Consider the following 27,109-nt stretch of genomic DNA (forward strand, 5'->3'; position numbering starts at 1 on the left):
TCCCGTCCGCGACACCGTGTCAGAAACTATCATAGCAAGTCGAGCGCAATTACATGCTGCCCAACCCGGAAAGCGCGGCAACTCGCGGGAGCGTCACACAACACACCTGCTCCACTGCACTACCCCAGCCAGACTCCCTCTGCCCACGCTCCACGCGGCAGAGTTCACACTACCAAAGATCCTACACACTTTGATTCTTCACACGACCTATCGATGTAATCGTTCGATAGCATAGTTTTCCCTAGACAAGACCCAACGTAAAAATGGAAATAATATTTACAAAACAAACCAATTATATATCGACATAAATGCATTATATATATATATATATATATATATATATATATATATATATATATATATATATATATATACAAGCAGTAAGACAATTACAATATATAAAGAGACAGAAATGTCATATCTTCAGGTGACAAAATAAGGAAAGAATTTGTAGTACAATAGATCGAAATAGGAGGATATGCGTTTCCGGCGTTACAAGGTGCGTCCATGCCATATTCTTCGCGTGCCTTGATATTTGGAGGTCTGATGCTAGTGTTCTCAATGCAAACTACAGGCCACATTGATCGTGTGAAATGCGATTAATAATTTGTGTAGACACAGCCCTTCCAGTTTCTTACGAAAAGAGGGCATTCCATTCCGTTGCACTCTTGCCCTAGAACTACGAGCCTCATAATACCTATATAATGGTTTAAAGCTGGGACTGTTGACCGTCGACGCCCACTACAATGGTAAGCATTGATGTTTTGTGTCTGACAATGGCTGCTGAATACTCCAATGACGTCACTGTTGTGTACACAAGTTTGCTGGGTAACTTCCTCCGCTGACAAAGTTTCGTGCCATAAAGGTATAAAACGTGAGCGCGCTAACAGTGAAATTTCCAGGCATGCTGGCAGACTGAACAGGGTACGGAATTCACATTTTACTGTCCACGAGTGGACACTTTGCGCGATCTGTTGAACTCCTCTGAGAATACTGCTTCGCTTTCACCTCCATTGCGTAGTGATTTGCTATGATTAACCGAAAACTGAGAAAGAGATTTCTGAACAAACAACACAACATAAGGAAGTCATAATAGTGTTACAAATGGTTATGTCCATGAGCAACAAATTGTGATAATCTATTCTGTTTAGGACCTCACTGACTCGAAATATTTTTAAAACCAAAACATTAAAGTAGCATTCCAAAACTTGGTTTTTATTGTTTATATTATTCACTGAGTACAGCGTTTGCAAGTTGAGGTCAATAGAACCTTAGACTAAGTTTTAGTGTCACAGCAAACGAGTTACACACCGAATTAAAATTACTCCATTTACATGAAAATCTCCTGTGATGAACAATGTATTACATTAGTGACGTAGCAAAAATAAAGTGTGTAAGTATCCTAAACAAAAAAAAGGAGAGTAGTGTTTAACATCCCATCGACCCGATGTCGTTACAAACGGATCACAACCTCAGGAAAAAGAAAATGACCCACATCCTTTCTAAAGATCCGTCTAGAAATTTTCCTTCAGTTGCCTTAAGCAGTTTCAGGACACACCGGAAAATTTAAATTGGACAGGCATTTGAACCATTACGCTCTGGGATGAAAGCGCTGTGTCTTATTACAGCGGCTCTTTGACTGGTAGGAATAAATTTAGGTTTGTCCTGGACAATTACAATAAAACACATTTACGTGAGATATACTGCACTGAAATGGAAATAGCACGAAAAGGGCGGTCCTCATATTACGACCTTCAACCTGAATGACTGGTGAAATACGAAATCAGACTTTCCGATACATAAGTCGTTACATTCATACGCGAAAAGTTAAGTTTCTAAACTCCGCTGACCTACTTTTTTTTCATTATATTCGACATTAGTAAATCGGTTTTGTTACTGTTTCGCTGACTCGCATGTGACTCGCTGTCATTCGACAATGTTTAATTAACTAGACCAAAATTTAAAGTAAGCTGTAAAACTGAATTACATTGCTCTAAGTTGTGCGTAGATTATCGTCTTCCTTTCAGAATCTCAGTTTTGGTACACAAGTGAAACAGGAACTTGTTACTGCGTGTGCCTTCCAAATATTGACAGATATAAGCTAACTATGTGCTATGCTGCATATATCATTATAGAGTGTTGAGTATACAGTACATAAATTTAAACGTGTGCTTCATGTGCATACATATAGGACCTTCACACTCGACATGTTGTAGCTACCGTTGTGTGCAAGCAACGAAGTCTGGTCAAATTAAATTATAAATCCGCCACTGCATATCTGCAGCGTAATGGAACGCAGTGTTTAACTTTTATTGAAGGAAGCCGTCTTCTAAAGAACCAAGGAAATCATACGATTCTGTTCTTCAGTAATAAGACGTTGTCCGTACCACCTGAACGGGCTAATGGTGGAAACGTAGCAGGTGCTGAGAAGGTCGTAGCACTTTTATATTCAGTTTGTAATCTTCACGTGAGAATGCCTCAGAATGTTTAATGTTTCAAATTGTACCCGTTTCTAGAAAAAAGTCAATCAATAAAGAGTCCCTTCGGAAAATACCAGCTACCGCTACACTATTCCACAGTGTCAAGTTGACTTTTTACCGTTAGTTGTACCATATTGTAGCAATTCCTAGGCATTCTATATATTTCCCTAAAAGGTTACTGCTAAATCTTGAGGTAGGTATCATGTAGTGTTGAAATGTTACAGTGCCATTTTTGTTTCAATCAATACCTAGGGACGCTGGTAGATGGCTGAACAGCACCTGTTAACACCTCAACTGATAGCTGGTTTCTAAGATTCAAATCTTCTCATACAAATGATATGAATTTAACATTTACTAAGTTTAACTAGTGTGCTGCGATTGCCCGATTGGTGTAATTATTTCGCTTGCGAAATATGCGTGATGCCCTGTATTTTACATGCCATTACAAATGATTTGTACAATTTGAATCTATGTAAGCGAATGTCTGATGGCATCGTCACTTAATTAATCTAAACTCTCTGTTCTTGCAGTCTTCTTGGCCTATAAAGAAACGTTTCTGTTACGTCATGTTCTAAAGCGTCAGTCAGCAGCACAGGACGAACGCTTCGAATGGCTCTGAGTACTATGGGACTTAACTTCTGAGGTCATCAGTCCCCTAGAACTTAGAACTACTTAAACCTAACTAACCTAAGGACATCACATACATCCACGCCCGAGGCAGGATTCGAACCTGCGAACGTAGCGGCAGCGCGGTTCCAGCGCCTAGAACCGCTCAGCCACACCGGACGATCTTCATTTGTCTATCAGGAAGTTTACTCAGGGTTGGAACCAGGAAGCGTTCTTACCCAAGGTAATGTGGAGCGGTAGAGTTCAGTGCATAGGAACCGTGCAGACGAAGCTACTTTTAATACACAAAGTAAGGCTCATCTGACAAAATTTCACGGTGGACATTATTACTTTACGAGGCTATAGCCAGGAAGAAGCGTTGGCTTCCTCTGGCTTGGAACAGACGTAGCGGCAACCCTCATCTGGCACGAGTGATGCCGTCCCTTCGCTTTTCCAAACTGTAAAGATCTCTATCGTCAACGGTTTCCACAGACCTCAGTATGACAATAGAACAAAACTCTGCCACGATGAACTCGTTCTGTCGGTCCACGAACCTAATATCTTAACAGCTACTGAGCGTTTTCTAACGTCCTTACCGTCACTGGTTGTATATACACTATTGGCCATTAAAATTGCTACACCAAGAAGATATGCAGATGACAAACGGGTATTCATTGGACAAATATATTATACTAGAATTGAGATGTGATTAAATTTTCACGCAGTTTGGGTGTATAGATCCTGAGAAATCAGTACCCAGAACAACCACCTCTGGCCGTAATAACTGCATTGATACGCCTGGGCATTGAGTCAAACAGATCTTGGATGGCGTGTACAGGTACAGCTGCCCATGCAGCTTCAACACTATACCACAGTTCATCAAGAGCAGTGACTGGCGTATTGTGACGAACCAGTTGCTCAGCCACCATTGACCAGATTTTCAGTTGGTGGGAGATCTGAAGAATGTGCTGGCCAGGGCAGCAGTCCAACATTTTCTGTATCCAGAAAGGCCCGAACAGGAGCTGCAACATGCGGTCGTGCATTATCCTGCTGAAATGCAGGGTTTCGCAGGGATCGAATGAAGGGCAGAGCCAGGGGTCGTAACACACCTGAAATGTACCGTCCACTGTTCAAAGTGCCTTCAATGCAAACAAGACGTAACCGAGACGTGTAACCATGGCACCCCGTACCATCACGCCGGGTGATGTTCCAGTATGGCGATGACGAATACACGCTTCCAATGTGAGTTCACCGCGATGTCGCCAAACGCGGATGCGACCATCATGATGCTGTAAACAGAACGTGGATTTATCCGAAAAAAATGACGTTTTGCCATTCGTGCACCATCGCAGACGCTCGTCTGTGATGCAGCGTCAAGGGTAACCGCAGGCATGGTCTCGGAGCTGATATTCCATGCTGCTGCAAACGTCGTCGAACTGTTCGTGCAAATGGTTCTTGTCTTACAAATGTCCCCATCTGTTGACTCAGGGATCGAGACGTGGCTGCACGATCCGTTACAGCCATGCGAATAAGATGCCTATCATCTCGACTGCTAGTGATACAAGGCCGTTCGGATTCAGCACGGCGTTCCCTATTGCCCTGCTAAACCTACCGATTCCATATTCTGCTAACAGTCATTGGATCTCGACCAACGCGAGCAGCAATCGCTCCGATACGATAAACCGCAATCGCGATAGGCTACAATCCGACCTTTATCAAAGTCGGTAACGTGGTGGTAAGCATTTCTCCTCCTCACACGAGGCATCACAACAACGTTTCACCAGGCAACGCCGCTCAAATGCTGTTTGTGTACGAGAAACCGGTTGGAAACTTTCCTCATGTCAGCACGTTTTAGATGTCACCGGCGCCAACCTTGTGTGAATTCTCCGAAAAGCTAATCATTTGCATATCACAGCACCTTCTTCCTATCGGTTAAATTTCTCGTCTGTAGTAAGTCATCTTCGTGGTATAGCAATTTTAATGGCCAGTAGCGTAATTAAGCTCTCTAATGATGTTAAATTGTTGAAACTAGGACAAGTTACTTGTCTACGAGGAGGTTAATAATGTCGATTATGGACGGTAGGAATTTCAGTCAGAAAATGTAATGCACACCAGAAGACACGAAATTAAGTCTACTCCTAGTTAAGGCGTTTCTGTATCTCTCTCTCGTCGTGAAGCACACTATCCGAATGGTACGGAAATCGGTAGATGTGACTTACATGTACAGACAAACAAATGAATACAGTGTCAGACAAATTGGTTGACTTATTCAAGAGAGAGAGAGCTTTACAAATTGAGCAAGTCAGTAACGCCTTATTCCACCTCTGGAACGTAAGCACGCAGTTATTCGGCTTGGCATTGATTTATTGAATTTTAGGATGTCCTCCTGCGAGTTACCGTACCAGGTTCTGTCCAGTTCGTGCGTTAGCTCGTCAAAATCCCGAGATGGTAGCAGGGCCTTGCCCGTAGTGCTCCGAACGTTCTCGGAGGGGGGAGAGATCCGGAGACCTTACAGGACAAAGTAGGTTTTGGCAACAAACAAGACATGCACTATATTGCTGAAACGTAAGCGTGGGATGGCTTGCCGTGAATGGCTACCAAATGGGACGTAGAATATCGTCGACGTACCGCTGTGCTGTAAGGATGGCGCGGGTATGGGACAAAGAGGTCCTGCTATGAAAAGAAATGGCACCCTAGAGCGGTAACCCTCGCTGTCGGTTGGTGAGGCACCACTGTCTGGGGCGTCTCTAGGCACATCATCAGGCTGGAATATCACTGAATGGAGTAGAATTGTCGCCAGTCGTCAGTACCACGTTGAACGGAGGCCTGATGACCAGCGAGGACGTGTCTAGGGACGTCCCAAACAGCGGGGGGATACCAACCTATCGCTCATCAAACGCTGCCAGACGACTAGGAGTGATGTTCTGCGGTGGCAGTTCTTTTCATAGCAAGACCCCTTTGGCAGACTTCAGTAGCACCCTTACAGCACAGCAATACGTCGACGATGTTCTACGCCTCGTTTCGTTGTCTGCCAAACCCTACTTTGGCCTGCAAGGTCTCCACATTTATTTATTTATTTATTTATGCATTTATTTTACCTGGCAAGATTAGGGCCTTCAGGCCCTCTCTTACACCTAACCAGGCATACTCAGATTCAACAAATTTCAGTTTCTACAGAACATTAAGGACATATAACATGTCATACAGTATTAACGTTAAAGAAAAAAAAATTGAGATTAAAAAAGTAATACAATGATAATTATAACAATCAAAAAATAATTATAACAATCAAGAATAATAATAATAATAATAATGACTATTTATATGAAAGTAAACATATTTTTCTATTATGAATGTCAGTCCTATTGCTAGTTGGGAATTTTCTCGTTATATTCTTGCAGCTTGTGAGTTATTCTCATCAAGCAGAGACATAAGACGATGGAATGGGGTGAAAGAGATATAGAAGAGGTAGATAGGTTAGAGGAAGAGAAACAGAATGGTAAAATTCGAAGCTATGATGGAGAGAAGAAAGAAAAAGATGAGAGGGGCACAACAATGGTGGCTATACCGTTCCTAATATGTAAGTCTTGAGTTCCCTCTTGAATGTTGAGTGGTTCTGGATAAGACGCAGATCGCAGGGGAGCGCGTTCCATAGTCGTATGGCTGAGATGGAGAATGACAGGGAGAAAGACTTTGTGTTATGTAAAGGTACAGCCAAGATGCTAGACGTATCCGATCTGGTATTGCGGTTGTGGAATGATGATAGGTGTTTAATGTGAGAAGATAAGTATTGGGGGCACCAGTGGCTAAGAAATCGATGAAGTAAGCACATCGTGTGGAGATCGCGTGCCTTATGTGGGCGTATCCAACCTAGCTGGGATTATGAAGGACTGATATGACCATACAACCGTATATTGCATACGTATCTAACGCAAGCATTCATCACTAGCTCGAGGCATCTCGAATTTTCACTATTTGTGCCGTGTTGAACTACATCACAGTAGTAAAGATTAGGCAAGACTAGTGTTTGGACTAATTTTTGTTTAACATGGGTTGGAAATATTTTTCTAAATTTTTGAATTGCATGTAGGGAGGAGAGCGATTTCCGGCAAACATTGACTGTTTGTTCTTCCCAGTTTAGGTGTTCATCCAAGATTATTCCAAGGTCCTTTACTGTTCTTTGGTATGGTAGTTGGGTACCATTGAGGAGTATTTGAGGGACTGTTTCGCGAAAGTACCGACTGATTAACTTTGGATGAGATATAAGTATGACCTGGTATTTGTTGGGGTTTGGTTTCAGACCTAGGTTCTGTGCCCATCGAGAAACAGAGCAAAGATCTGCGTTCATACTCGCTACTGCGTCAGCAATGTTCTAGGGGCTTGCACTTACGTACAGTTGGATGTCGTCGGCATATAGATGGTAGTTGCAGGAGTGAATCACAGAAGAAATATCATTAATGTACAGTGAGAAGAGTAATGCACCAAGGACGGAGCCTTGGGGAACTCCAGAGCGCACGTTTTTCCATGATGACTTTTCCGACCCACAAATGACTTGTTGACTTCTGTTTTTGAGGTAACTGTCGAACCAGTGTATTGCGCTGTTTGAGAAATTCAGCTGCTTCATTTTAATTAGTAATATGTCAAAGTCAACTGTATCAAAAGCCTTGCTAAAGTCAAGCAGTGTTAGGATGGTAGCTTCGCGTCTGTCCATAGCATGTTTAATGTCATCAGTTACTGTGATTAATGCAGTTGCTGTACTATGGTGCCTTCGAAAGCCTGACTGATATCACATCTCCCCCAACTGAGAACGTTTGGAGCATTTTGGGCAGGGCCCCTAAATGAACTCGGGATTTTGATTATCTAACGCGCTAATTGGACTAATTTGGCATGATACCCTTCAGAAAATCCAGGAACTCTAAATCAATGCCAAAACTAATGATGGCTTGCATAACGGCCAGACATGAAACAACGCTGTATTCACCTGCTCAATTTGTGAAGCTCTTTCTCTTGAACCAGTGTAACCTCCCAACAGTAATAATATTTATTGAGCATTCACATTCCGTGTAACCTCCCAACAGTTTATTATTCCATAACTTCGCAATAATAACGTGACTAACATCTCAATAAAATTGTGACTCACTTATAACTATTCAATAATTGACTGAATTTAAAGTGGTAAATTTTGCAGTGTTGCGTCATGACCCTGCAAGACCATTCTGAATACATTGAAAATTCTTACCTCAATGAAGTCGCCGGATAACGCGTATATATCTGCTCCTATAAGAAATGTTTTTGGCACAGCCCAATGCAATGCTGGCCGCTAGATTTTTCATGTATAACAGAACACGACTGAATTTTCTTTACGATAATCGGGATGACCATGGATAGCAGAAATTAATTATTCTTTGAATTCAGATGAATGATTGCCAAAAAGTTAATTTTATAAAAATGGTTCCGATGGCTCCAAGCACTATTGGACTTATCTTCTGAGGTCATCAGTCCCCTAGAACTTAGAACTACGTAAACCTAACTAACCTAAAGACATCACACACATCCATGCTCGAGGCAGGATTCGAACCTGCGACCGTAGCGGTCGCGCGGTTCCAGACTGTAGCGCCTAGAACCGCTCGGCCACCTCGGCCGGCGTCAATTTTATAAAAATGATTATTATTAAAATATTTTTTGAAACATTTACATGGGACTTGATACAATAGCAGTAGAAATTCTCTTGTAATAAACTACAGATGCGCGCGACTGCTTTTACCTTATATTACATCGCTCAGGCACCGCCATCGCCCCCCAACCACCGGCCCAGCCAACTCCACACACATGACTGGTAGCTTCAACTTACTCCTACTGACACTGCTCTTACTGCAGCCAACATTGCTCTCTGGTCTGAGATTCTCTTGTAGCTTACATATCGCAGGAAGCGAGTGAGCAATCCATTGAAATTACATCTGCTCGAGTGCGCTGCCAATAAATTCTTTAGTCATGGACCTCTCACACCAGTCAAGCAATTTTTCTGAAATTTTTACCGTTTGTCAGTTTACGTACATCATATCTACCGATTTCCGCCCATTCGGATAATTGCTTCATGGTGTGTCGTTTTCTATTTCCTTTTGTTTCTTTTCTTTCTTCTTTTCATTTTTTTTTTCTTTCTCTATTCTTCCTCTGCACAGCTCCTCCAATAGCAACATTACCAATGTGTGACAGACACAGTACAGGAGGTTAAGTGCCTGTTTCCCTTCCGTGTTGCAGGGGTGGTGGGCGTGACGATTACGGACATGCGCGTCCCCTCCGAGGTGCGCAACGGCTCGACGGCGGCGGTGGTGCTCGACTGCGAGTACTCGCTGCGGCCCGAGGAGCAGGGCGCCGACTCCGGGCTGGTGGTCAAGTGGTTCTTCAACAACAGCCCCGAGCCGGTGTACCAGTGGATTCCCGGCCAGAAGCCGCAGGACCTGGGAATCCTGCGCGGCCGCCTCAAGCTGGCGCACCGCGCATCCACCAGCCACGCCAGCATGCACCGCGCGCTCTACATCGTCAGACCGACCACCGAGCTCAGCGGCGAGTACCGCTGCTCCGTCTCCACCTTCAAGGACGAGGACTTCATGACCAAGAAGATGATTGTCTACGGTTAGCACCAAACAGCTATTCTGCTAATAGACCGTAGCCTTTTCTCCGTCAGTTCCACGTACGAGGGTGGCTGAAAGAGTAAGGTGGCAAGTCCGTGTGCGAAGGTTTATTGGAGAAAACAAAGTGACATATCGAGTTACTAAGCCATAGGTAAATAAAGTGATGAAGATAATGTTGCATGTTGCTTTACAAAAACAGACATAATGTCTGTTGGGATAACCACAACAACTGGTTTTTCCAATGTTATTTACAATCCTTCTTGATTGAAAAAAAATGTTTATTCACATGACCGGCTTCGGTTCCGCTAGAACCATATTCAGATCTGCAATTTCGGTTACAGGAGTAACCCGTCCATACGCCTGTAACCGAAATTGCACATCTGAATATGGTTGTAGCGGAACCGAAACCGGTCATGCGAATAAACATTTTTTGCAATCAAGATGGATTATAAATAGCATGTTGCTTTGGAATTGACGTTTTGGTTCGTTGGGCGCTCAACAGCGCGGTTATCAGCGCCCGTACAAATTCCCAACCTTTGCTCAGCGCAATCTCGCCACTTTCATGAACGATCATGAAATGATGTGGACAACACAAACACCCAGTGATCTCGAGGCAGGTCAAAATCCCTGACCCCGCCGGGAATCGAACCCGGGACCCCGTGCTCGGGAAGCGAGAACGCGACTGTGACACCACGAGCTGAGGATCGACGTGTTGCTTTGTTGTCAGTACTGGACATTATAAGAAACAAAACTGATTTTGCTCTGTCAGTTACATTCATCTGAAAACAAAAAAGAAACTAAACATATGTCATATTGATAAATACAAACAAAAAACTAAAGCTAAAACCTTCGAATGATAGCACAGCAAACATTACGCTTTCGTCTCAGTGTAATCTGGAATAACACATTGTTTATGAAACAATAGGCCCTCCTCGTAATTCTAGACACTTTTCAGTGCTGTCAGGCGTACTCCTTACCAGATTGCCCAGATAGGCCTTTGGAATATTGTCCCATGCCTACACAGCGTTCTCTATGATGTCCTGTGGCCTTTGACAGGATGAGACCATTTCAAATGGCACGTTCTAGCATGCCCCGTGCATTCTCAAGGCAGGTAACATCTTCAGAACTTGGAGGCCATTTCATCCGACTGATTCGATGCTCCATTACGCTCACAAGATTGTGGCGACGTGGGGCGTGCACTGTCGTCCACCAGCGTCGACCACACTCTAGTATGTTCACCAGATGGAACCAGAATGCATACAACAATGTCGTCCTGATACTTCACAGTTGGAAACATTGTCGTCGTTGCATCCACACACGAATATCAGTATTGTCAGGGTACTGTCAGTGTCCCACTGCTGCCTGGTCCCCGAAGAATGGTTTGGTGCTCATGGCTCACGAGCCGCTCTCCAAACCCCATTTAGAGGATAAACGATTTTGGTCTTCTGGCACCAATTTCGTATCGTTTGTGGTTACACCTTCATTCCTGCAGTTCTGTTACTGCCGCCGTAGATGTGTAGCATTCTGATGGGGCCTACTGCTTCTCTTATACACAGATATCGGTACTGCACCCCCGCATTTTTTCTCCTGCGGTCACTGCTGGGACGATCCTCAACGAATTCTGTCACTGGAAACTTGTTCCAGATTGTAGAGACATCGCATTGACTCACAGCAACATCCGCTGCCATGTTCACCAGTGTCATTCCCCGTTTCATTAGTGAGACTATACGGAGTGTATGATGAAGGTATCTGTTCTCTCGCATATATTAGAAGAAAAAAAAGCAGATATCATCTTCATACAGTTAAGGCAAACCAGCCATTGACCTCTTCCTTCTGTGCGGATGCACACGTATTGCCCGAACTATTACGTTACTCGGCAAGATTGTCTGCCGCGAGTAATGAGTGCAATGGGCAGGGGCACTACGAACGTAGTGTACGGACATTAAGTTGGGAATGTGGGTCTCACGGGGAGAGAGCAAGGGATAAGTCCCTGCAGTCGTACTATCCTCTGTGCCGTCGGTGGCCCAGCTGGATAGAGCGTCTGCCATGTACGCAGGACATCCCCGGTTCGAGTCCCCGTCGGGGCACACATTTTCAACTGTCTCCGTTGATGTATATCAACGCCTGTCCACAGCGTAGGGTCTTGATTTAATAATCATTCTATACGGAGTGTTGTCCGAATCATCCTGAAGCAGCACAAGTATCGTACTGACACACAGCACAAGAAATGCAATGTTTGCAGATGACATGGCTGCCACAGGCTGCGCATATTGCTTCCTCGATAGAAACATGGATAACACACAAACAAATCAGTGTATTAAAATCATAAAGTCTTTCTGGATCACAATGCTCAGTATTATCGATTGGTTAATTTATTTTAACCACTGTATTACTTTCCCACGTAGTCACCCTGTCTGTCCCACTATTCGTTCCTTAGATTCCAAAGTGTTGATCACGGCATAAAAGAAATCTGGCTGCAGCTTTACGAGCCATTTAACAACTATCTCCTCAACGTCGGCAACGATTCCGAAGTGGTGAGCTGCCAGGTGATTTTTTATCAATGTGAAGAGACGAAAATCTCTTGGCGCGAGGTCAGTTCTACGAAAGGTATTCCATTAAAGTCATCGGAAACGCTGAAATCATAGCTCGTAACCAAAGCCATATGTGGTGTTACGTCATCGTGCAACAACACGATAGCATTTCTGGTGTGTAAGTCTAACCTTCCACCTTCAAACTATATTTCAAAGCGGAACGGCCCATCTATCTCCATCTGGTGGTAGCTTTCGAAAATTTTGATTGTCTCGTCTATTGAGAAATTGAATTTAATTCTCACGGTGATATTTATACACCAATGAGAGTTTTTGTTTTCTTACTTGCTGAACCATTCTCGTACACAGACAGGGCCGATGAAGAAAGTCATATTACCCGTAATAGTTTGTAAAAGCTACAGGGTATCAAAATAAGAATTTTCGGAAACAACGCTTTAGAAAAATATGGCTCTGTAACTAATGTCAAATACAGTTTCTTTCCAATTGTACAGAATATTATCAGATATTTACGTACAGTAATTTGACAGACGTCAGCAGATAGTGACCTACAACAATTCAACGACTTAGTTTAGTGTATTCTTAGAAATCATAGGACATCCCGTCTCCGCAGTTACTCTGCCTACAGTATTGTTTCCCCAAAGGTTCTATCCTCTTATGGAGTATACTTCCCTGAAGGCATTACCATTCACCGTGGCCAGCGAAGTGGCTGACCCTTGAATTTAGTAAAAGTGACCAACGAAGTCTGATAATTTATTGAGATATCAATATAGTATGTTGTATAAATGTTGTTAAGCCTGGGCTCAATGACTTGTGAATCATTGAATAAATTAACGCACAGAAAGAAATTATTTGTCACCAGGTTAGAGCCTCCCATCATCAACAGGTATAATAAAGTGCCAACAACCGACCCATCAGAGAAGGAAGCTCAAATTCAGTCGTGTCTCTTTTTCGCGTACTTGACAATACTGTGACGTTTTACACACTAGCTGCCTTGCAGAGTCGATGTAAGTGTTCTGCACAATATTTTGTTATCTCAGGCTTCACTCAAATATCTTCACTTATCCCTAACTGTTCTTGAAATAGTAAGGACAGATAAATGCCTTGTTTGGCTGTGTTCATGGTTAACCGATATTGAGAAAGTAAGATCGCATTTTAACCCCGTATCGACGTTTTCACTTGATTCGGTGCAGAAGCTCTTATTTGGAAAGGACGCGGAGAAAATCAACCGTGTCCGTTTGATGAGAATATGTCAGCCAATGCATCAGCAAAAAGTTAAGGGATTTTCAGAAAACGTAAACTGGAATATAAGGAAGGGGCTTAGGAACTTCGTCCTCCCGATTGCAGGTCCATCTCTCCAGGTGTACGGATGACCGGTAATGTGACAATTGTTCTTAGAAGTAACTTACTGCTGTTATTACCTATAAACATCATTATTTATTATGGCGTAAAGCTACTTATTACTGTTATTAAAAATAAAGTTATATAAATAAGTGAATGCTTTTGATAGTAGAGGGCCCACCCAAACTACGTCGAGAAAATTTGAGATATTGTCAGTTGAGTTTTTCCGACTATTCTGGTACGAGGGACTCGTTGTGTTAGTGGATATTTGCAGATTTATTGCCTTAAATTACAGGCAACTGCTCTCCTATTCGCTTTTATCTTTGTGTTAGTATTGCATTGAAAATATCGGCACTGCAGTGCAAATGTCGACAGTACGCGCCAAGTGACTGGTTTTGGAGTTAATTTGATCCATTCACTCACAGTATTCATTATTGAGAACAGTAAAGGCAAATCTCCGCTTCGGCGTCTAGCACACATCGGTTACTGTTCGGTTCTAAACAAAGATTGTTTTTCTGGCAGTGTTTGTTGTACGTTAAATTGATACACAATAGTATGGATAGGTTTAATGGTGAAGAATTTCCCGGGATCCACCCAGTGGACTGGTTCAGTGAACACGATGGAAGAGCGGCACAATGACGCGATGATAAATTAGCGCCGGCAGCCACATCTGTGTGCAGGTGTCGTTTCGTGATTGTTGCCTTACTCTGTGTTTTGCGTTGTGTATTCTAATGACTAAGTGTTATACATTGTTTTCACTGTCTGGAAAATATTTTTCCAGAAACTAAAGTAATTGGAAGGGGGGGGGGGGGGGTAACAAACCGGATAACTCATAAATAATGAGCCACCGGTTTCAACGTCGCTATATACATTTGTGTGCTACAGTAAATGTCCCACTCACCTTGCGTTGAATTTTTATTCTGCAATCGAGTTCCTGTCTGAACTGCTAGAAAGGCTATAGAACGCTGTAGCGGAAACGGGACGCAATACACAACTCTACGAGTTGTATCAAATATTTTCCAGTGTCAGGTTAGCAGAGCTATTGAAAAATATATAGCATTTAAGTGAAAACTTTGATATATTATCACTTCCCTTAAACAAAACACCGACAAGTCCGTGCTACGATACAATTACAGATTTGGCATTCACACACAACCAATTCACTCGTTATAGCCAAGCGGTCTAAGGCGCTGCAGTCATGGACTGAGTGGCTGGTCCCGGCGGAGGTTCGAGTCCTCCCTCGGGCATGGGTGTGTGTGTTTGTCCTTAGGATAATTTAAGTTGTGTGTAGGCCTAGGGAATGATGACCTTAGCAGTTAAGACCCATAAGATTTCCTACACATTTGAACATTTAAACAATAGCCAAATTAGGATATTTAACCAAACCTATTACTAAACGGACCGTCTGTGACAGAGTACTCGCTCACATATATTACACAACTCGATCCTTTTGTACGGTCAGTTCTCGATCCTGACTTGCACAAACCGCCATGCGGATTCTGGTTACTCGAAAATATCATTGCACTCACAAAAATCAGAATTTCGGAACTTCATCTTCTTCCCACGTTCTTGTTCACTTTGCGACACAACACGGTCAAGTTTAACTCATTATTCGGCAAAACTATCATATGCATTCAGAGCTCCTAATGTACGCGTCCGAACATGATGATGGCTGAACTCCGAATTACCCTGAAACTTAAAGCAAGTCTTTAGCACAGAAAATACTCGCCAACGTACTGTACTCTTACTGGCTGATATACATCATAACCAATCCCATATGAGAATGAAACCGAGCAATCCCGCATCTTTTACAGTTGACTAAACTGAATGGTATAGGTTTTATGAACAATTTATTTAAAAAAATTATGAAACCCATAAATACTAATATTAATCCCTCGTTAAATAACTGAATTATCGTAAAATGCTTCTTATTTACCCAGTTTCGTAAAATGGCTAGTTACATTTCGCAGAGTTCCCTCCACAGTATGATTCACTCACTCCGTACAAGCATAGTTACCACACTATCGTGTATGCAGCTAATGAACGTAACTACACTCCTGGAAATGGAAAAAAGAACACATTGACACCGGTGTGTCAGACCCACCATACTTGCTCCGGACACTGCGAGAGGGCTGTACAAGCAATGATCACACGCACGGCACAGCGGACACACCAGGAACCGCGGTGTTGGCCGTCGAATGGCGCTAGCTGCGCAGCATTTGTGCACCGCCGCCGTCAGTGTCAGCCAGTTTGCCGTGGCATACGGAGCTCCATCGCAGTCTTTAACACTGGTAGCATGCCGCGACAGCGTGGACGTGAACCGTATGTGCAGTTGACGGACTTTGAGCGAGGGCGTATAGTGGGCATGCGGGAGGCCGGGTGGACGTACCGCCGAATTGCTCAACACGTGGGGCGTGAGGTCTCCACAGTACATCGATGTTGTCGCCAGTGGTCGGCGGAAGGTGCACGTGCCCGTCGACCTGGGACCGGACCGCAGCGAAGCACGGATGCACGTCAAGACCGTAGGATCCTACGCAGTGTCGTAGGGGACCGCACCGCCACTTCCCAGCAAATTAGGGACACTGTTGCTCCTGGGGTATCGGCGAGGACCATTCGCTACCGTCTCCATGAAGCTGGGCTACGGTCCCGCACGCCGTTAGGCCGTCTTCCGCTCACGCCCCAACATCGTGCAGCCCGCCTCCAGTGGTGTCGCGACAGGCGTGAATGGAGGGACGAATGGAGACGTGTCGTCTTCAGCGATGAGAGTCGCTTCTGCCTTGGTGCCAATGATGGTCGTATGCGTGTTTGGCGCCGTGCGGGTGAGCGCCACAATCAGGACTGCATACGACCGAGGCACACAGGGCCAACACCCGGCATCATGGTGTGGGGAGCGATCTCCTACACTGGCCGTACACCACTGGTGATCGTCGAGAGGACACTGAATAGTGCACGGTACATCCAAACCGTCATCGAACCCATCGTTCTACCATTCCTAGACCGGCAAGGGAACTTGCTGTTCCAACAGGACGATGCACGTCCGCATGTATCCCGTGCCACCCAACGTGCTCTAGAAGGTGTAAGTCAACTACCCTGGCCAGCAAGATCTCCGGATCTGTCCCACATTGAGCATGTTTGGGACTGGATGAAGCGTCGTCTCACGCGGTCTGCACGTCCAGCACGAACGCTGGTCCAACTGAGGCGCCAGGTGGAAATGGCATGGCAAACCGTTCCACAGGACTACATCCAGCATCTCTACGATCGTCTCCATGGGAGAATAGCAGCCTGCATTGCTGCGAAAGGTGGATATACACTGTACTAGTGCCGACATTGTGCATGCTCTGTTGCCTGTGTCTATGTGCCTGTGGTTCTGTCAGTGTGATCATGTGATGTATCTGACCCCAGGAATGTGTCAATAAACTATCCCCTTCCTGGGACAATGAATTCACGGTGTTCTTATTTCAATTTCCAGGAGTGTATATTCATTTATTATATTATGATATCATGATAATCTCTCCATTGGCAAAAGATTCCGTAATAGTCCCCCATTCGGATCTCCGGGAGGGGATTGCCAAGGAGGAGGTTACCATGAGAAAAAGATTCAATAATCTACGAAAGGATAGCGTTCTACGAGTCGGGGCGTGGAATGTCAGAAGCTTGAGCGTGGTAGGGAAACTAGAAAATCTGAAAAGGGAAATGCAAAGGCTCAATCTAGATATAGTAGGGGTCAGTGAAGTGAAGTGGAAGGAAGACAAGGATTTATGGTCAGATGAGTATTGGGTAATATCAACAGCAGCAGAAAACGGTACAACAGGTGTAGGATTCGTTATGAATAAGAAGGTAGGGCAGAGGGTGTGTTACTGTGAACAGTTTAGTGACCGGGTTGTTCTAATCTGAATCGACAGCAGACGAATACCGACAACGATAGTTCAGGTATACATGCTGACATCGCAAGACGAACAGATAGAGAAAGTGTATGAGGATATTGAAAGGGTAATGCAGTATGTAAAGGGGGACGAAAATCTAATAGTCATGGGCGACTGGAATGCAGTTGTAGGGTAAGGAGTAGAAGAAAAGGTTACAGGAGAATATGGGCTTGGGACAAGGAATGAAATAGGAGGAAGACTAATTGAGTTCTGTAACAAGTTTCAGCTAGTAATCGCGAATACCCTGTTCTAGAATCTCAAGAGGAGGAGGGATACTTGGAAAAGGCCGGGAGATACGGGAAGATTTCAATTAGAGTACATCATGGTCAGACAGAGATTCCGAAATCAGATACTGGATTGTAAGGCGTACCCAGGAGCAGATATAGACTCAGATCACAATATAGTAGTGATGAAGAGTAGGCTGAAGTTCAACACATTAGACAGGAAGAATCAATATGCAAAGAAGTGGGATACGGAAGTACTAAGGAATGACGAGATACGTTTGAAGTTCTCTAACGCTATAGATACAGCAAGAAGGAATAGCGCAGTAGGCAGTACAGTTGAAGATGAAGGACATCTCTAAAAAGGGCCATCACAGATGTTGGGAAGGAAAACATAGGTACAAAGAAGGTAGCTGCGAAGAAACCGTGGGAAACAGAAGAAATACACTCCTGGAAATTGAAATAAGAACACCGTGAATTCATTGTCCCAGGAAGGGGATAGTTTATTGACACATTCCTGGGGTCAGATACATCACATGATCACACTGACAGAACCACAGGCACATAGACACAGGCAACAGAGCATGCACAATGTCGGCACTAGTACAGTGTATATCCACCTTTCGCAGCAATGCAGACTGCTATTCTCCCATGGAGACGATCGTAGGGATGCTGGATGTAGTCCTGTGGAACGGCTTGCCATGCCATTTCCACCTGGCGCCTCAGTTGGACCAGCGTTCGTGCTGGGAGTGCAGAGCGTGTGAGACGACGCTTCATCCAGTCCCAAACATGCTCAATGGGGGACAGATCCGGAGATCTTGCTGGCCAGGGTAGTTGACTTACACCTTCTAGAGCTCGTTGGGTGGCACGGGATACATGCGGACGTGCATTGTCCTGTTGGAACAGCAAGTTCCCTTGCCGGTCTAGGAATGGTAGAACGATGGGTTCGATGACGGTTTGGATGTACCGAGCACTATTCAGTGTCCCCTCGACGATCACAAGTGGTGTACGGCCAGTGTAGGAGATCGCTCCCCACACCATGATGCCGGGTGTTGGCCCTGTGTGCCTCGGTCGTATGCAGTCCTGATTGTGGCGCTCACCTGCACGGCGCCAAACACGCATACGACCATCATTGGCACCAAGGCAGAAGCGACTCTCATCGCTGAAGACGACACGTCTCCATTCGTCCCTCCATTCACGCCTGTCGCGACACCACTGGAGGCGGGCTGCACGATGTTGGGGCGTGAGCGGAAGACGGCCCAACGGTGTGCGGGACCGTAGCCCAGCTTCATGGAGACGGTTGCGAATGGTCCTCGCCGATACCCCAGGAGCAACAGTGTCCCTAATTTGCTGGGAAGTGGCGGTGCGGTCCCCTACGGCACTGCGTAGGATCCTACGGTCTTGGCGTGCATCCGTGCATCGCTGCGGTCCGGTCCCAGGTCGACGGGCACGTGCACCTTCCGCCGACCACTGGCGACAACATCGATGTACTGTGGAGACCTCACGCCCCACGTGTTGAGCAATTCGGCGGTACGTCCACCTGGCCTCCCACATGCCCACTATACGCCCTCGCTCAAAGTCCGTCAACTGCACATACGGTTCACGTCCACGCTGTCGCGGCATGCTACCAGTGTTAAAGACTGCGATGGAGCTCCGTATGCCACGGCAAACTGGCTGACACTGACGGCGGCGGTGCACAAATGCTGCGCAGCTAGCGCCATTCGACGGCCAACACCGCGGTTCCTGGTGTGTCCGCTGTGCCGTGCGTGTGATCATTGCTTGTACAGTCCTCTCGCAGTGTCCGGAGCAAATATGGTGGGTCTGACACACCGGTGTCAATGGGTTCTCTTTTCCATTTCCAGGAGTGTACTTCAGTTGAGTGATGAAAGGAGGAAGTACAAACATGTTCCTGGAAAATCAGGAATAAAGAAATACAAGTCGCTGAGGAATGAAATAAATAGGAAGCGCAGGGAAGCTAAGACGAAATGGCTGCAGGAAAAATGTGAAGACATCGAAAAAGATATGATTGTAGGAAGAACAGACTCAGCATACAGGAAAGTCAAAATAACCTTTGGTGACATTAAAAGCAACGGTGGTGACATTAAGAGTGCAATGGGAATGCCACTGTTAAATGCAGAGGAGAGAGCAGTTAGGTGGAAAGAATACATTGAAAGCCACTATGAGGGTGAAGATTTGTCTGATGTGATAGGCGAAGAAACAGGAGTCGATTTAGAAGAGATAGGGGATCCAGTATTAGAATAGGAATTTAAAAGGGTTTTGGAGGACTTACGGTCAAAGGGATAGAAAGGATAGATAACATTCCATCAGAATTTCTAAAATCATTGGGGGAATTGGCAACAAAACGACTATTCACTTTGGTGTGTAGAATATATGAGCGTGGCGATATACCATCTGACTTTCAGAAAAGCATTATCCACACAATTCCGAAGAGGGCAAGAGCTGACAAGTGCGAGAGTTATCGCACAATCAGCTTAACAGCTCGTGCATCGAAGCTGCTTACAAGAATAATATACAGAAGAATGGAAAAGAAAACTGAGAATGCGCTAGGTGACGATCAGTTTGGCTTTAGGAAAATTAAAGGAACGAGAGAGGCAATTCTGACGTTACGGCTAATAATGGAAGCAAGGCTAAAGAAAAATCAAGACACTTTCATAGGATTTGTCGATCTGGAAAAAGCGTTCGACAATATAAAATGGTGCAAGCAGTTCGAGATTGTGAAAAATATAGGGGTAAACTATAGGGAGAGACGGGTCATATACAATATGTACAACAACCAGGAGGGAATAATAAGTGTGGACGATCAAGGGCGAAGTGCTCGTATTAAGAAGGGTGTAAGACAAGGCTGTAGCCTTTCGCCCCTACTCTTCAATCTGTACATCGAGGATGCAATGATGGAAATAAAAGAAAGGTTCAGGAGTGGAATTAAAATACAAGGTGAAAGGATATCAATGATACGATTCGTTGATGACATTGCTATCCTGAGTGAAAGTGAAGCATAATTAAATGACCTGCTGAACGGAATGAACAGTCTAATGAGTAAACAGTATGGTTTTAGAGTAAATCGGAGAAAAACGACGGTAATGAGAAGTAGTAGAAATGAGAACAGCGAGAAACTTAACATCAGGATTGGTGGCCACGAAGTCAATGAAGTTAAGGAATTCTGCTAACTAGGCAGTAAAATAACCTATGACGGACGGAGCAAGGAGGACATCAAAAGCAGACTCGCTATGGCAAAAAAGGCATTTCTGGCCAAGAGAAGTCTACTAATATCAAATACCGGCCCTAATTTGAGGAAGAAATTTCTGAGGATGTACGTCTAGAGTACAGCATTGTATGGTAGTGAAACATGGACTGTGGGAAAACCGGAACAGAAGAGAATCGAAGCATTTGAGATGTGGTGCTATAGACGAATGTTGAAAATTGGGTGGACTGATAAGGTAAGGAATGAGGAGGTTCTACGCAGAATCGGAGAGGAAAGGAATATTTGGAAAACACTGATAAGGAGAAGGGTCAGGATGATAGGACATTTGCTAAGACATGAGGGAATGACTTCCATAGTACTAGAGGGAGCTGTAGAGGGCAAAAACTGTAGAGGAAGGCAGAGATTGAAATACGTCAAGCAAATAATTGAGGACGTAGGTTGCAAGTGCTACTCTGAGATGAAGAGGTTAGCACAGGAAAGGAATTCGTGGCGGGCCGCATCAAACCAGTCAGTACACTGATGACCAAAAAAAAAAAAAGGCTGACACTGTCATTAACACGAATAACTAACAAATTAAATTAACAATAATTAATTAAAGTCGTAATACTAACAATAGATACCATTTGTTTAAAAATATACTGTTTTCTACGTGTGATTTCAGTGTCTGACATCACTCGGTTGTGGTCGTAAGTACTTGCTGCTAGGTGCTGAATCGGATCGCACATCTGTCACGCTATATGCGTTTGCTTGCTACTCACAACATTTACTGCGACACATCGTCCAAAAGACGAAAACCAAATTTCGGAAACAGTTTTTCGCTGTCGAGCTTACATGTTAAGGCACGAAGGGGATTTGCAACTGTTCCAGTTCCTGATTTAGTCTGCCCGATCTCTATATCTCTTTAGTTAATTATTGCATTAAAAACAGACAGATTGAAGCTTAGTGTAATATTTCTACTTCTGATTCACTGTGCAAAAAGTATTAGCCAATTTAGTTTTTTCTTTTTTTTTTTAAAAAAAAAGGTTGTAACCTGACAGCCCAAGCACATTTCAAAAGCGGTATTGGGAAATCGGTGGAATGGATGCCATACACCAAAATACTCAAAAAATATCCTGGAATAAATTACGTTATTTTACCGGCTCATTATAAAATAGTTACTAAAATGAGTATTTTCGTTACTTACATAAATGTATGAGTTTTGAGTCTTTGATTCAGAATGCGTTTGTCTGCTTTCATCATTACGCGATAAGAAGAAGAGCACCCAAAATTTCCGATTAGGAGAAGATCGACAATGCGACGTAGCAAAGTTGTCGACTGTAGATTTTTTTCTGTTTCCATAGAAATACAGCAGAGGAGAGTTATGAGACGGCGGTTTGTTCGGGCAGAGAGGACGTATAAATACCGCGGAGCGACTAATAAGTAATCCGGAGGACGGACGCCGCGCTGTCGTAACTCAGAGCGGGCCCAGAGCGAGGGCTCGCGTGCTCTGCGACCGTTGGCCGCCCTCCAGCCAGGGAAGCGGACGTTCGGCCGCGCCGCGCCGGGGCGCTTTCCAGACTCGGGGGCCATCCTTCATTTAGACCAGCCACTGCGAGCGCCGCCCACGTGACTCCGGCCGCCACAAACACGCCTTTTAGTGCCGTATCACTATCTAAATCTCCAAACTGTCGGGCACCAAGAGCAGAAGTTTCTGAATTAATCTAACAGCCTCTGGAGCACTTAGTAAAGTAATCTATTTGGATTCAAGCTGTCAAAGCTAAGGAGAAATGTCTCATGAAACTGAAAAGTAGACAGTTATTCCTAGATGCGCGCATTTCCACAGCCATAGATAATAGATTCGCCGGAATAAAATTTATTGTGCCCATTACTCTTCACATATAGTAAAATAGGGGACGACATAGAAGAACATTATAAATATCCGCAGACGTAGTGATCAAGGGATGAAGGCTGTTAATCGACAAAAAAAATAGTAGCCTAATAGTATAGCAGTGGCAATGGCCTTGCTGACGTGGGTACACCGGCTCCCTCCAGATCACCGAAGTTAAGCGCCGTCGGGCGTGGCCGGCTCTTGGATTGGTGACCATCCGCGCCGCGATGCGTTGTTGCCAGTTTTCGGGGTGCACTCAGCCTCGTGATGCCAATTGAGGAGCAACTCGTCAGAATAGTAGCGGCTCCGGTCACAGAAAACCATCATGACGACCGGGAGAGCGGTGTGCTGACCACACGCTCTTCCTATCCGCATCCTCAGCCGAGGACGACATGGCGGTCGAATGGTCGGGATGGGCCACTTGTGGCCTGAAGACGAAGTGCTTTAGTAGTATAGCAGCTGCTCTGGCCTGATTCCTTTTTTCTTTAAGTCATCGATCTTCTGATTAATCTGATGGGGCCCTCCAAGAACCCCTCCAGTGAGTAGCTTTTCATCTCAAAGTAGCAAATGCAACCTATGCCCCCAAGTAATCGTTGAATGTATCCGAATTTCTCTCTTCCTCTGCATATTTTACCCTCTACAGTCCCTATGGTACTATGGAAGCTACCCCCTGATAACAGATGGGCTATCATTCATTCCCTTCTTGTCAACGTTTTCCTTATATTCCCTTCCCTGTCTTAATTTGCAACGTTTTGCTGTGGCACAGAATCCCAAATGCCTCGATTCTCTGCTGCTCCTTGATAATGTCTTCAATTCTGCATGGAACACTCTTGACGTAGGCCTTATCCAGCTAAGGCCACTTCCACACTGATGATTAGATCTTTTAGAGCAGTGGTTACTAACCTGGGGTTAATTACCCCCTGAGGGGTAAAACGAAATTTTAAGAAGGGTAAAAACACGGTTTGATTACGGTTCGGTCACATCACTAAATTGCTTCAAAAAATCAGTTTCTCTACCCCTTTAGACCAATAACATTAAGATCGGCTGCGTCTTCTAAAAGAGTCAAAAATTAGCATTAACGCGTGATGGGACATGGTGGTGGTGCAGTAGGCGGTGACAATTAATTGCAGATGGTTACTTGCCTGTACTGTTGCCGCACTTCGTTATTTACTCCACAGAGTTACCGGCTCGCTCATTGTTCCTCTTTCGTTAGTCGGTTATTAACTCACCAGCTAAATCTACGGACATGAAGTGAGTGCCTCCGATTTCACTACCCCCTCAACCTATTTCGGACTGAAGCGAGAAAAAGGAAACAGATGAGTGAAGTTTTTCTTACCCAAGAGCTAATTGTTGGGTAAGAAATTCCTAATTGGTAGCACTACCTTTCTTTTACTACTGGGCATAAATAGCTGAACCGGTAAGACGTAAGTAGGTTCGTAAGGTACTTTTTTATCTGTAGTTCTCTTGCCACTAAACAGTAATCCCAAAAAGATCACTATAAATGGCGTACACAGGTACAGTCTAAAAATTATTTCACAGTGACGGTAGAAATGGATTCAGCATGTGCCCCAAGCCGACTTTTTCACTGCAGACCAATTTAAATACGCCCGTAAACACAATCGCCACTCTCAGGCTGGTAACTGCACCGACTTTTTAGCCAGCGAAAACTTATTATAAGATGGCTTAACTTGCTGACAGAATTAGAGCTAACCTCGTGCAAGAAAACATTACAACACAGTCCTGAATGAGTGACCACACGATAGACCAAAACTAAGCGTGAATTTACCCATAACCCACGACAGAATATCGAAACAAACTGCCCAAAATACACCTCCCATCGGACAGTAACGAGAGGAGGAAAGATCACTGTCTTCAATTACACCGGTGCCAGGGACAGGAGACACGGTCGCCGGAGGCCACAAGCCAGAAGAGACGCTGGTTACACAAAATTATTACTTAATGATTAAACCTTCCACGAACTTAACTTGCAATTATGCTCGAACAGGCAGTAAACGACCTCCGAGGGCAAGGATCCACACATCCGACCGCGCACGCGTCGCCAGCGTACCCAACACACCACGGTCACGCGATAACACGATCTGTCACCGGAGTTCACGTCTTCTCTGCAAAGTTGACGGGTAATGACCGCTCCTTCATGTTAGGTGTCTCCTCTTAAACTCCAGTGTTGAAACGGAGGATTTAAAGAAGCTTGTTAACGTCCCACCAAGGCGAAATGAACAGCAACTACTCGTGGGACCATTCTGTAAACAAGCAACACGCGGGGAGCTCTTCCGTCAAGTCGACCCGCTCGTTACACACAACCAACATATATCACGTGGCGACTCAGTACAACCGACCACGCCTGCTTGCGCTGGAGCTGCCCTCCCGTGTCCACCACACTCTCTCTCTGTGCGCAACGCCCCTACTTCGCGCCACCATACGACGTTACAACCGGGCAAAGATCTCACTTCCTCCATAGCAGTTTCCCGGAAGCAAAAACGCAGATATCCATAGCAGAGGGGAAAGACAACCAAGCAGCCACTTAATGACAGACTACATATCAAACAAACATGTCAGGGGAAGAAAAGGATAACCAATGCAATGTAAAAACAAGGTGTAGCACGAGTCGATGCACGGCTCAAATATGTACACAAAAGATAGCATTTTAATGAAGAAGAGCTCTTTCAGGGGTTAGAGAGATTTGTTGACTCCGTCTCACAGAACTCCGACTTAGAGGGGATGATAATTTCGGCTGTAACACTAAGGTTTGCGGCGGCCCGGCATGAATTTCTCTCCCGTGTCAACCTCTTCATCCCGGAACAATACTTGCAACCTACGTCCTCAGTTATTTTCAGTATGTATTCCAGTCTCCGTTTTCCTTTATCGTTGTTACCTTCTACAGTCGCTCTAGTGCCATGAAAGTCATACGGTGATGTCTTAACAAACATCCTACCATGATGTTCCTTCTTGTAATCAGTGATTTCCATGTATTGGTTTCCTCACCGATTCTCCGAAGAACCTCCGCATTCCTTACCGTAACAGTTCAACTAACTTTCAACATTTTTCTCTAACAGCACATCTCAATGCTTCGATTCTCTTCTTTCCTTTAGTTCCCGTAATCCATGCTTACTATCATGAAACACACTGCTCCCAACGTACATTCTCAGAAATTACTTCCCTATATTCCTATGTTTGATAATAGTAGACTTGTCTTGGTCAGGATCGCACCTTTTGACAGTCTGGTTTTGATGTTCTCCTTCTTCGACCGTCACAGGTCATTTTAATGCTATGTAATGGAATTCCTTGACTTCATCTATTACGTGATCACCATTTACGATGTTTTCTCGCTGTTCTCATTTCTGGCTCTTCTCATTACATTCGTCTTTCTTCGGTTTACTCTCAATCATTGTTCTGTAATCGTTAGATTGTTCATTCCATTCAGCAGATCCTGTCATTCTGCTTCAATACCAAAGAAAATAGTTATGTTAACAGCGAATGTTATCATTGATATTCTGTCACCTTGAATTTTAATTCTACCCCTGAACCTATCTTTTATTTCCCTAATTGCATCCTTGATGTACGGATTGAACAATTGAGTGACAGACTACATCCCTGCCTGAACCATCTTCGTTCTTAATCTCCCACTGTTATTGTATCCTCTTCTTTCTTGTAAGTATTGTGTATTACCGATCTATCCCTATAGTTTACCCCTATTTTTGTCAGAAACTTGAAAATCATCCTATGAACGGTCTTGATTTTCATCAGTCTTATTTCCATTACCAAACGACACGTCAAAAGACATAAACAAACTTAAATAACGAACGAAAGATGAATGGTTTATCTTATAAAATTGCTCTGTGAAACAATTTCGATGAAAATGTTTACGGCTGAATAACGGACGACCAGGAGAGGGCAACGTGGCAACCCGTATGAGAGATTGAACTGGTACAAGGATTCCTCCGATGTTCGATTACAACTCGGTCCACAGATTTTCTTTTTCTAAAGGCTTATCACTTCATACCGTCAGTAGTAATTTCTTAATGTGAAAACAGCCTAGCTGTGACGCGGTTCGTTACTCCAAGCCACACTCTAAGTCCTACTACACATGGCTGGGTAAATCAGTTCAAAGGTCGGAGGAAGGTCACGGCACGTCAGCTCCAACAGGACCGTGACCACTGAAGCACAGCAGTGTCCAGATTAACATCGGGCGGAGGACAGCTTTACTTGCACCGACCTTTACCCTTTCCAACAAATGCTCTGGAATCTGATC

General features: G+C 44.4%; 1 protein-coding gene across 2 annotated transcripts in view; it reads left to right on the forward strand.

Annotated features, from left to right (window-relative positions):
* LOC124612871 overlaps positions 1 to 27,109 on the forward strand; it is a 480,199-nt gene that overhangs the window by 329,057 nt on the left and 124,033 nt on the right. For both annotated transcript variants that reach the window (XM_047141307.1, XM_047141306.1), the window contains exon 2: positions 9,345 to 9,719. In XM_047141307.1, coding sequence (XP_046997263.1) covers positions 9,345 to 9,719 — 375 coding nt within the window. The remainder of the gene's footprint in view (positions 1 to 9,344; positions 9,720 to 27,109) is intronic.

Source organism: Schistocerca americana, chromosome 4 (assembly GCF_021461395.2).
Source record: "Schistocerca americana isolate TAMUIC-IGC-003095 chromosome 4, iqSchAmer2.1, whole genome shotgun sequence".
In the NCBI taxonomy this organism is placed as follows: domain Eukaryota; kingdom Metazoa; phylum Arthropoda; class Insecta; order Orthoptera; family Acrididae; genus Schistocerca; species Schistocerca americana.